At 24.9% G+C, this 12,536-nt stretch overlaps 1 protein-coding gene across 15 annotated transcripts in view; it reads left to right on the top strand.

Annotated features, from left to right (window-relative positions):
* LOC142319565 (uncharacterized) overlaps nt 1-10,601 on the top strand; it is a 178,830-nt gene extending 168,229 nt beyond the window's left edge. For 10 of the 15 annotated variants that reach the window (XM_075356990.1, XM_075356999.1, XM_075356997.1 and 7 more), the window contains one exon: nt 1,667-10,601. In XM_075356990.1, the coding sequence (XP_075213105.1) occupies nt 1,667-1,721 (55 nt within the window). In that variant the 3' untranslated portion in view covers nt 1,722-10,601. The remainder of the gene's footprint in view (nt 1-1,666) is intronic. The other 5 variants (XR_012755215.1, XR_012755214.1, XR_012755213.1 and 2 more) reach the window with 5 other exon arrangements.
* The last annotated feature ends 1,935 nt before the right edge of the window (nt 10,602-12,536 follow it).

The raw sequence follows: 12,536 nt of genomic DNA, 5'->3' as shown, positions 1-12,536 counted from the left end.
ATAAAAATATAGGCTACTAATTAATGAAACTCTCTACCAAATTTTTACTTGGAGCCAAAATGCCAAGAGGATTTCGTATATTTATGTATTAACAAAAAATTCCTTTAACAGCAAATTACATTACATATTAAATATCTAGATTCTAGATGTGGTTTATTTTGATTGTTGTTCTAAAATTACCAGCAATTTATTTGACAGCTCTCTTGTGGTTTTTTCCTAATTTTAGTATTGCTTAGGTATAAAATTCAGATATTTAGTAGTATGATTAAAAACTAAATGTAGACAAGTTTATTGTCAAATCTAAATCTTGGAGAAATACTCTTTAATCTGATTATTAAATAGAATACTCTTGAATAATATGTTTTGTTGATGAGCTTATTATTACTGTTATTATTTGTATGTTTTTGTATTTTGTTTTATACATTTTAATTATTTTTTGTTTTAAGTTTGTATTATGAGTTTTTAGTATCAATTTGTCTTTATATTTTATGAATGCTAATAGTAAGAAGTACATTTTCATAAATTTTTAAGATTGAAATTTAGAATTGTGCTACTTAAGAAAGAATTTTTTACTAATCCTAATTTTTCAACTTAAATAGAAAATCGTTCTGTATTCACTAATATAAAAGATAAAAAAATTTGATATATGGTTAGTTATTTGTGTGTCTCTCTCTCCCTCTGTGTGTGTGTTGTAAGGAAAGTATATATATATTTGCATGTATTATAAAAATGTCTGGGTTGTTTCTTTATTTTGCATTATTATAGTATATATATTTTTAAGATGTTTCAAAATATTTTCAAAAGTGATGAATTCTGATATAAAGGTTTTTGAGTGTTACTTTTTAGTAAAATGTTACTGTAATATTGGTCAAGATCTGTTCTACAAAGTATTAATTAATAGTTTATGATGATTACTGTTATATATTTTTTTTTTTTACTCTACTTTCTTATACTTGAGAACTTTAAATTAAATCTTCTATATTAAAAATTCTTGACAAATTTTTTAAAGGTGATGAATAAGAGATTTTTGAGAGTTTTAAGCAAGTTATTTAGGAAAAGGAAATGCAATATCATTCATTGTCTTACAGTATAGTTGTGTATAACAATTTGTATTTACATTTTGTGAAAAAAATTGGTAACATTAAGTTCTTTATTTTATTTCTTTTTTATTGTATGAAGTTTATTCAAAGTTGTAGTTAAGAAACTAATACTTTGATGCCAAAATTTCATTATTTTGTAGTTTTTAAAAAATTTCTTTAAGCATTTTTTTAAATTTTAGAATTGTATTATTTAAGCAATTATTAAATTGAATTTGCATAATGTTGGTCCTGGGCAAAATGGTAATCTAATCCATCAGAGGAGACTCTGTGGATTGATCATCACCATCTTCCTGTATACTTCCCATTCTTCAGTTATACAAGTCACCCAGTCTCCATCTGTGGTAGTATTCTTGCATGGTCCAGCAAGCCAAACATATCTTTATAAGAGTGGAACGGCAGTTGTGCCAGCTGGGCTGTCTGAGGACTTTTGTTTCTTAACAGGATGTAGTACAAAAAGCCAAACAAGTGGTTGAAATAAAATCTAATTCTTAATTATTCTGCATTATGTATAATGTGTATAAAATTTGTTCACTGTCATTAAAATATTTTTTTTTAATTTTGTTAAGGGTCTCCAATCTTCAAAGTCCATTCTCAGTGAGGAAAAACATAAAGAAAAGGTGATTACTTTCCATCGAAAATTACTTTGACAACTAAAATAGAAGATCTTTTGTTAATTTAATTTAAAATGTAAGATCTTATTGCCAATAATGATAATAATATTAATCAAAATGACTCTTTATTTGTCTATTTATAATTACTACATGCACAAATTTATTAAAATAAAAAATGATATTTTAATTCATGTTGTGTTACATATTTATTTATATTTAAAAATGTAAGCTTGTGATAAGATTTAATAGTTACATGTTACTTATCATAATATAATGAATGTTAAATCATGTGTTTAATTTGATTGTCATTTATTCTGTTTTATTTATTTTTGGAAATGAAAAATGTTGTGCCCATATAATAATGGATTGTTTTTTATTTTTTTTCTATACTTTTAATTAGTTAGAGCACAGCCAACTGTGATAAAAATTATACATTTTTATTTTACTAATGTTTCACTGTATTTATTTACAGATGTACTTTGAATTTTGATTAATTCTATCTTATTATTTTTTAACATTGCACATATATTTTTTAAAAGTAAAGATAGTTTTTATTTATAAATTAAATTATTCTTGTTTGTGTGTTCTTAATGCAAAGAAGTAAAGAAAATAATTTTTTTTACTTATACTATCCCAATATGCTCCACTTACTATTACATTTTATTTACAAAAATCTATACAGTTTATTAATTTATCTTTTTATGTTTAAAATGGTTGCATTATGTTTAAACTCTGTATATGCATTTTTTCTTTGATATGATTTGCCTTTTCATATTTTCAAAAAGTTCATACTGTTTAAATGATGCTATCATGGTATTACATATTTTATTTATACTTTAATAGAATATGGTTACTGAACAATATATTTAAAAATTTGTTCATAAACACGACAAAAACTCAAATCAAAATGTATTCCAAAAATGTTCATTCCTAGAAAAAATTATTTTATTTGTAATTTTTAGTGCCAGTTTATGCTACTTATATACAGAATTGCAAATAATTGTACAATTATTTGTACAAACAGCATGTTTGTAATTAAACCAATAATAATTTTAAAAAATTGCATAACATTTTGGAATAAATTTCAATAACTGTAAACACACAGTGGGACCAAAAATTTACACTTTAGTTCAAGTTCGTTATTCTTTTTATTTTTCTTCTTTTCCTTGTCCAGTATCCTGGGTTGAGCGAATCAAATACACCATATAGTTCTTCCTTTCCTCCATTACCTATTCTGCTTTCATTTCCTCATAATATTCTTTCTTAACTTTATCTGTTACTTATTTCTATATCTAATTCTTGGTCTCTTCACTTGCCCAAACTGTATTAACTTTATTCACAAACATATTATGCTTCTAAGAAAATTTAATTTTCTAGTTTATAATTCACTTCATTTTATTTTTTTTGTGATTCCAGAAAAATAATATTTTTAAAGAAGGTTAATTTTAATTTGACCCTTGTTTGAATTGGCATGAAGTAAACCTTCATTAGGATTTCTATATTCTCCCTTACTTAATATAAAAGATATGCTGATAAAAAAAAATTCTTGCACCACTGTGTATTCTTTCTGCACTGATATATTCCTATCCTCTGGCAGCTCCTTATCATACTAATTGAATAAAAAATTGAAAAAAAAATCTTTAAATAGCGTTATAACTACAAAAAAATACTTTTTAACATTAAATTATATTAAACTTGTTTACAATTGAAAATGTATGTATATTTTGGCAAAAGATGGATTAATTCAAATTATTAATTTGCTTTCTTATTCAGTGAAAAAATATAGCATAGTCATATTTTTTTAAAGATTTTAATGTATGATGATAATAGAGTTAACTTTTGTATTTGAAGTATTTCTATAATCTCAACTAATATTTCTTATATTACAACAGAGCTTTTAACCATGTAATTTTTTACTCACAATAAAATTCTCAGAAATAATTTTACATTTACACATAAGTTAAATATAATTTAATTTTATATTGGCTACGGCATACTGATATTACATATTAACAGAGCTAACGTAAATAAGTTCTAGAGCTATTTCTTTTAAAATACAAGATACTTGATCAGGAAATTGTTTTTATTCCTTTTAATCATCTTAATTGGAATATAATAGTAACAAGTTTGTTATAAATAATAATCACACTCAATTTATTTTACTATTACTAAACTAAAATTTCTATTCTTTTGTGTGAAGATCATTGAGAATTAATTGTACCATCGTTACTGCTGGTTGAAGTAACTGACTGAATCTTTGCTATGATAAGTAAGTGTTTTCCTTTTATGAAGGATCTTCCTCACACAAGAAATGTAATAATTTTCAAATCTGTTGTCTTGTATATCATGGATCATCATCCAAGATAATACTAATTTTTCTTACAACTAAAAGAACATTTAAATGTTCTCTATAAATATTAATTGATTAGCATAAAATTAGATTTTGTTAATATTTATATGTTTCATTACACAAAATCTTAATGATTATTGACATATTTACAAAAAAAAATTATCAACATAGACATTATGTACATTTTGTAAATAGTATACTTCAGAATGAATTAAAGTTGTTTGTTTTTTAATCTTTTTTAAATGTTAATAATGGTATTTTATAATGTTATTTTTAAAGAATTTTATTTAAGTCATTGTTTTACTTGATTAAATTTATTTATGTTAAAACATATATGTGTAATACTATTTTAAAACAGATTCTGTTTTATTCATTTACTTTGTGTATTTTCCTACTGTTACAAATAGCCAGCAATGTTTTTCTTCCCATATGCTCTTCTTAGTGATTAGAGTAATAAAATCTATTTGATTTACGATTTATCATTCAAATTTGAATAGATAATTTTGTAATCTGCCAATACATGCATGACCTACTTTTTAATTTCTCACAATACCTTTGATAAGAATTTTTCAATATGAAAAGACATAAAATACTTCACATTACATTACCATTTATTTCAAAATTGTTTCTTAATTATGATCAGTAAAGAGTGGCTGTGAACAAATATTTACATACAAAGTATTGTTTTTAAAATTAAATATATATATTTTTTTTTCTTCTCGTTTTTAATTTCATTGTTGAATTCAAAACTTAAGCTGTAAGTGTAATTTATATAAAGTAATGCAATAAAACTTCGATTAAAGCATCCTGTGTGACCTCGTAGATAAGTAAATAAATAAATAATGTATTTCTTTTAACTGCACGGAATACTAAAGCAGTAAAACAAACATTGTTAAACAATATTTTAGAAGATAATCCCCTATTTTGTTTTAAATTCTCCTGTAACTGAAAGTCAAAATTGATTTTTATTGAGAATCAAAAAGTCATGTAGTAGTGAATTAAAAAAATGTAAGAACAAAACTTACTAAACGATGAAATGAAACCTAACATTGTTTAACTTGGATGAAATAAAAGCTATAGAAATAATTTAATTTTAAAGTTGCTTCATCCATCCACATTATTTATTTCATACTGTTTAATCTGTAGGATACTACTTTTTGAAACATTCCAGGTTTTACAAAACCAGTACAATTGGATGCAGTTTACTACCTTACTTGAGACTATGATATTTTATCATTTGTGACTGACTACTTCAGTCAGTACCACTTAAAACATGGAAAAACAATAAAAATTTTAAATTATTATAGACTTATCTATTGTAATAATTTATTAATAAATAAAATAAACTTTCAGAAAGATAAATATTATGTTTTTTTTTTGTTGTTGTTTTTAGTAGAGATATTACAGTTTCTTTATTTTAGCTGGAGCATTTTCGATGGCTTACAATTACTTCTTTAAATCACTAATTTCATAGTAATTTGGATTCATCAGAACTCTTGGATCATAATTGTTATTGTATAAAATATTGCTAATATTATTTGTATTTTGCTATATTTATTAAACTGTAGCTTCATTATAATAACTTGCTTTATTATGAAACAGAACAATAATTCCAGATTGTTATGATTCTGGATACTTTAGTATATCGTTGCCTATTTGAAATTTATCCAGTTGTAAGATTTATGAGCAGTTTAAAATCAACTTAAAATTTCAAATAATTTAAAAATTAGATAAAAAATTTAAAAAAATTATAAATAAGATAAAGTTCATTATTTAAATAGGTAATTCTATAGATGTGAAAAATGCAATGTTTGTCTGAGATTCAAACCTGGAACCTTCTGGATGAAAGGCAGAAAATACCATGCTACCTTTCCCCAAGCTTAGTGTATTTGTTATCATGTTAGTTGCCTGTGATAATTGGTGGCAAAATTGTAATAAAACAAAAATTATAAAATTAGATGAAGTGAAGAAACATCAATTTACAACAAGGTTTTCAGTACTTAAAATGTGCATCTCATACATTAAAATTCATTGTAATGCAATTCATGCATTGTTACTGCTGTATATTACCAGTTTAAATTGTTGCATAGTTTTTTTGTACAAAGATAATGTATATTTAAAATTAGGTAGAAAAGTAGATTGAATCAGGTATACTCACTTAGCGTAATATATATTTTGGTATCTACAATTTATAATCAGTTAAGTTATTGTAGTTTTGGCTTTATTTCATTCAAAAGAAAAGAAATTGTTGGAAAAGCTATGTCTGTATGTATGAAACATTAAACATGAGACTGTAAACACACATATAGTTGACCCAAATGTAAATTTACATGCTGTAAATTTATTTTCACAGTAACTATCTTAGTTTCAATGAACCATCATCTCATTAATAGGATATAGATCCTAGATTCAAAATCCAATGCTACTATTAAAATCTAATCTGATTAGAATTGCTAATTTTTAATTAATTAGCAATTAAAAAATTGCTTACAGTTGTTGAAACTGCATTCCAACACCAATCCTGGTCCTTGTTTTAAGTTTACTTGTGCATGGTCAACAAAATTTGGTATAATTAAACCCTCATTTATTATAAAGAATTATTGTTTTTGTTTTCATAAAGTTAACATTTCCATGCAATCTATTACCAATAATCTGCTGAATGAAAGTCACTCAGGGTAATGGAAAAAATTATATATATATATATATATTTTTTTTTAATATCTTTTTGAAGTATTTTTTGGTCCATTACTACATTTTTTTATTATTACACAAAACTGTACATGTGACTATTTTTTATATTTTAACTTTGGTGCAGGTTCTCTTGTATAAGCTTTTTTTTTAATATTTAGTACTTAGAAATAATTACATTCTTAAGGTGATATTTATGATTGTTGTTTTTCCAGCTCAAAAGTGTTTTTTTATTAGTTCTAATGCTATGGTGATGTTATGTAGTTTATTTTTTATTATACGGATTTTAGATTCTTTACTTCATTTTTATATTATTATAAAATCATTATATTTAATCAGTTTAACTGTTAGTAATATATATTCATACTACACCCATAATGGTTAGGAGTGTACTAAGATACTGCCTCATGACAAAATTACTTTGTTTTTAAACTAATTACTTTTAAACAAAATTAATTTGTTATATAATATTTCTTTCAATCTTTTAATTATTTTAAAGCCTTTGATACTAATTAAAATTACTTTCTCTAGGAGTAACAAGCAGTAGAGAGTTGTAAATCATGTTTTTTTTTTAATATCAGACACATTAACTTAGAATGAGATGACCAAGAGTGAGGAAGAGATTGTAATTTCTGGGAGATTTGAAAAATGTATTAATGAAGATGAAAGCAAGGAAGCTGACCACCACTCTTAATAAATTCCTCCTGTAAGTAATCTTGACATAAAGGCTTGGAAAAAATTGGAGATAGCATTATTACAGTTATATATTTTTCTAGAGCTTTTGGAGGTTGATTATCATCTGATAAAATAAGAGAAATATAATTTGTTTTTGAATTTCTGTTTTTAACAATGTTAGAACATTGGATGATTGATTAAGCATAGTTATACCATTTTCATTTGTGATTTGTACATTGTCAGTCAACAACCATTGCGATTATGGCATTAAAAAATATACTAATAAATGTTTTATGCACATTAATGATCCATTCAAAAGTTACTACCATGATGAAATGAAGTAAAATGTATAATTAATTTTGATTTTATAAAGTATGATGGCAAAAAAAAAACACTTATTTTGTTATCACACTTGATTTACAGTTAGGTGAAATACTGATAGTTTGAAATTTTTACATAGTATCTTGATGGAATATATTGCTTTGCTGTAAAATATATATATTATGTGCTAAAATTTTCATATCATGTACGGTCTTTATTATTTTTTTAAAAATTATATGAATATATATTTATTGATTCTAGTGTCATAAATTGCTACCTGTTGGAAATAATAAATTTTTGAATGGCTTAAAAGTTTAATTAGTTTGAATACTTCCTTTAATGTAAACAATATGTTAGTCTTACAGTTTCTGAATATCATTCTAAATGATCCAGAGTTTAAAAGGGAAAGAGAATTATAGCTTTTATAGTGCCAGCAATAATCAATATGGTACAATTTTTTAACACTACTTTTATGATCAAATGATTGTACTTAACTTTTTTTTTACTTATTATATATAGTTATTTAAAGTACAGAGGAAAAAGAAAAAAAATGGACTATAAAAAATTTAATCTAAATAAATTAATTATATGTATATATCTTTTATACTTGTTTTTACCATTTTGTTATGAATAGTTTTTTTCTTGTACTATTTTGTAACAACAGATCCATATTATTTTATTATTTCTTCAATTCTAGTCATTGATGTTCTATCATGTAAAAGTAATTATATACTCAAAATCTTTGTGAATAATAAAGAGAATATTAAGCAAAAATTAACATGAAATTACATTCGTTTGTGTACATGCATTTGTAAATAATGTTACTAAGGTGCACACACATTTTAGTTAATTTTTTTTTTATATTCCTGTTACCAGTTTTTAATTGTTTATTTTAATTTAGAATGTTAGGAAAGTAAATCGATTGCTTAACTTACATTCTTATCATAAAATAAATATCATGAATATCTTAGTGATTTATATAAATAGTTATGTCTGTATATTTTTATTACAATATATCCCTTGAAGCTGAATAAGTTATATCTACTTTTACTCATTTCCTAAATGCTTTTTCTTTTGCCTCTCTTGATCTGCTTTCACAGTTATTTCTCTAGTTCCATTATATAAAATTTATCACATTTTTAATTAATTAAAATAGTAAGTCATAGTTGAATATATTAATATATTATTGGATTTAAAAACTATTATTTTTTTATAAAATTTGTTTTGATTAGTACAGATATAAATAATTAAATTATATGATTTAAATTTATCATTAATTTGCAGTACTGATACACGTATTCTATTTTTGAGATGCATCATTAATTGTGATTGACTTAGATTTTATTTTTTATCATATTTCTAAACTTGTACATTCCGCAAAACCATTCTTTATTTTTTTATTGTTGTCATACCTTTATAATTTTGTTCACCACTTTTTTATAACAATGGATTTCAATATCTTAAATGCACATAAAATAAAACATGCAGATACCTCAATTATTTACAATTAATAAATCATTTCAGATTATAGAACTGTAATGAAATATATAGCAATATACCAGATAGATAGTAATTGCAATGAGATAAGTTGTACAAATAGAAAAATAAATAAAAAATAAAATCAAACATATTAAAATACACCCAAGTTTTTGGGTGTTAAAATCAAAAAAATTGTCTGATTATTATGTTGCTTATAAAACAAAATGTTAAGTAAAATTAAGTAGAGTGACTGCTGAAAATAATAAAGTATATATATATATATATAATATATATATAATAATGTCAAATAAATTTAGAAATAAGAATTATAAAATGTTATGATTTTATATGAATGGGCAGTAGCTTAAAAGTATACTTTCAGTGTCATACACATGCTTTTAAATAAGATTCACAAATAAACCACACTAAAGAGTTAATGTGTTAAAAATAGAGGAAAATTCAACCGATATTGTAAATCAATAATGATAATATATTTCAATCACTCACATTTAAAAAATGGCTTTTAATACAAACTATTAATAGTATTATAGTTAATAAACAGTTTTAATTTTAAAAATGAATTTGATTAGAGAAATCATATGATTAACTTAATTATTTATATCAAGATAAGATTCATTTAATAAAAATTAACAATTTTTAAATGTAACAATGGATGATATAGAGGCAGAATTTTTGGATGTTTTTAGATAATCTCAGTTTATTTTTTCAAAATATAACAGAAAATAACTTCTTGCATTCTCTCTGTTTTTTAAAAACTTTCTAGGATTTTGATGTTTTACATTTTGTCTACTGTAATGACAGCGATCACTATGAGAGTTTGAGACAAAGAAAAAGAATAGTGATAAGGTGAGTAAAATTACATGTATTTAACTTTTTGAACAACTTTTAAACTGATTTTCTTGTAAAGTTCAAGTTTTAAAAAGTGATTGATTTTTTTAGTTCAATGGATGGATATGTTACTAATTTTATGAATATTTGACACTATATAAATTCAATATTTTTTTTTTTTAAATAAAATATTTATTTTATTTATTAGTAATAAGGCGATGGAGCATTAAGTAAATACTGGCATGTTTTATATTTAAACTATTTGTCAATATTCCTATAGGCTATATAATTTTTTTATTGTGAAAACTTATTGCTGCACAATCTTGGTGAAATTTTTATATAATTCAGAATTTGTGTCCTTGCATGTAACAGAACATGGGTAATAAATAAATGTATGCGTATATGCTGGTTATAAGTTTTGTAACATATTTTTATGAATTTGCTGAAAGAAAAATATTTGTAACATTAATATTCATTGTATAAAATAAAAAAAAAGTTTAAATTTTAAATAAAAGACTGAAAACTTTACTTGTGCATAATGTTTGTTTAAATCCTATATCTTTTAATTTATTGATTATAGTCGTTAGGATTCAGTTAATACTACAGTTCTAGTACCGTCTCTATTTTGCCTGACCTGGACACTTAAATCCCGGCTATTTTAAAACACTTTCAAATTTAATTCTATTCTGAAGGCAATATAAAATTGTACTGTAATATAAATATATGATCTTAAAATACCCAGACTGAAACTACTTCCTTTTATTCTTGATGTTTATAATTCTTTTTTGCACTATTGAAATATTTTATGAGTAAGATGCAGTTACATAAAACTGTACAAGAAACCATATCATACTAGATTGTGCACGTGGGTGTTCTTTGGTGTTGGGTTTCAATTAAACCAATCCTCAGATTTCATTTACATTCATACATATCATCCTCTGTAATACATTACAATGGTTCCAGAAGCTAAACAGAAAAGGAAAGTAACTGTTTAAAAATAACAGAAAACAACCTCAATTTAAATTTCTTATGAGAGCTTGTGGCAAGGTACATGCAGCTAGGCAGTTGGTCCTGCTGGTGACAGTTGTCTGGAGTGCTTCAACTTTGCCAGATTGTGCAACATTTTGTATGCACTTGAAACAGTTCAGGAATCAGAGTACTTCCATGCCATGATCAGAGATTCAGGTATGACACTTGTGAGGGGATGAAAGAAACTAAGGTTACTGATGACATTGTCCAGGGGTCTACCTTGGGACCTGATCTGTGGACACTGATCTCTATAACTGGATAGGTAATCCTTATGGTGTAAAATACAATTAAGTGTTCAATACTGAAGCATACACCAGCACTGCAGAATGAGCAGCTGGCAACTAAATAAAACCATTATACGCTTGCGTGACTATAATCTTGATGATAGGGATGTTTATTTTACTCAAGTCAGATAACAAACCAAAGGAATGGTCATTTTTGCAACACAAGCAGAAATTTATGGACAGTTGTAGAAAATTTATATAGAGATTACATACATATAAAGTTACATAGAGATCAGTATGTTCAAAATACAAAATCAGAACACTTTGACTGCATCAGTTAAAAACAGTTTTATCACTCTACTCTTACACTTACCTCTGTGCATGCCCAGTTTCATTTTATTTAGTTCTACCAGTCATTTAGTGGTGATAGTTTATGCTTCAAAGTTTATCAGTTCCAATACATGGGATCCCTAATGCAAGAGATCAAATCTGTAAGAATCACTCATGAGGCATTTGTATAACAACTTGCAACTTGCATGTTGTATAACAACTTGCATGGGATTTCTCAGAATTACCAGGCTCATACACATTCCTTGTAATTTCTGGTTGTTACTCAAGCTGAAAGGGACCAGAGATTTGGAAGCTGGTAGCCATTCAAAAAGAGGTCTATAAAATATACTTCCAGTAATGGATGGACCACTGGGTTAGTGAGTGGAATCAGATTCTTCTGAAGTGGGATTATTCTGAAGGAAGCCACTAGGGCTTCCAGTCTTAGTCTTAAAAATGATTATCTAATAATTATTTTTTTCTAAAAGATTACACTCTCAAAACAGCACAATATAGAAAAGAACGATGTCTTCAAAAGCTCACAACACCCTTTTGCATGAGTTTGAAAGATTACACTCTCAAAACAGCATAATATAGAAAAGAGTGATGTGTTCATAAGCTCACAATACCCTTTTGCACGAGTTTAACAGAAATTAAAAAAAATAATATGATAAGGAAGTACAGGAAATAAAACGAGTACTATTATTATTGCGTAGTTAAATAGTTCTTATTTATTATATATACACTGTAATTTTAAACTAATATACACTTTTAAATTAACTGATACTTCTGATCAGCTGCAATATAATTAACAATTTACAACTTGTTTGAATGACCAGATTGAGGTATAAATTGTACAATGTATATATATATATATATATAT

The sequence above is a fragment of the Lycorma delicatula genome, chromosome 2 (genome assembly GCF_047948215.1).
Source record: "Lycorma delicatula isolate Av1 chromosome 2, ASM4794821v1, whole genome shotgun sequence".
NCBI classification, from domain to species: Eukaryota; Metazoa; Arthropoda; class Insecta; order Hemiptera; family Fulgoridae; genus Lycorma; species Lycorma delicatula.
Note: the sequence above shows the minus strand (reverse complement) of the source record. Positions and strands in the feature narration are given on the sequence as shown.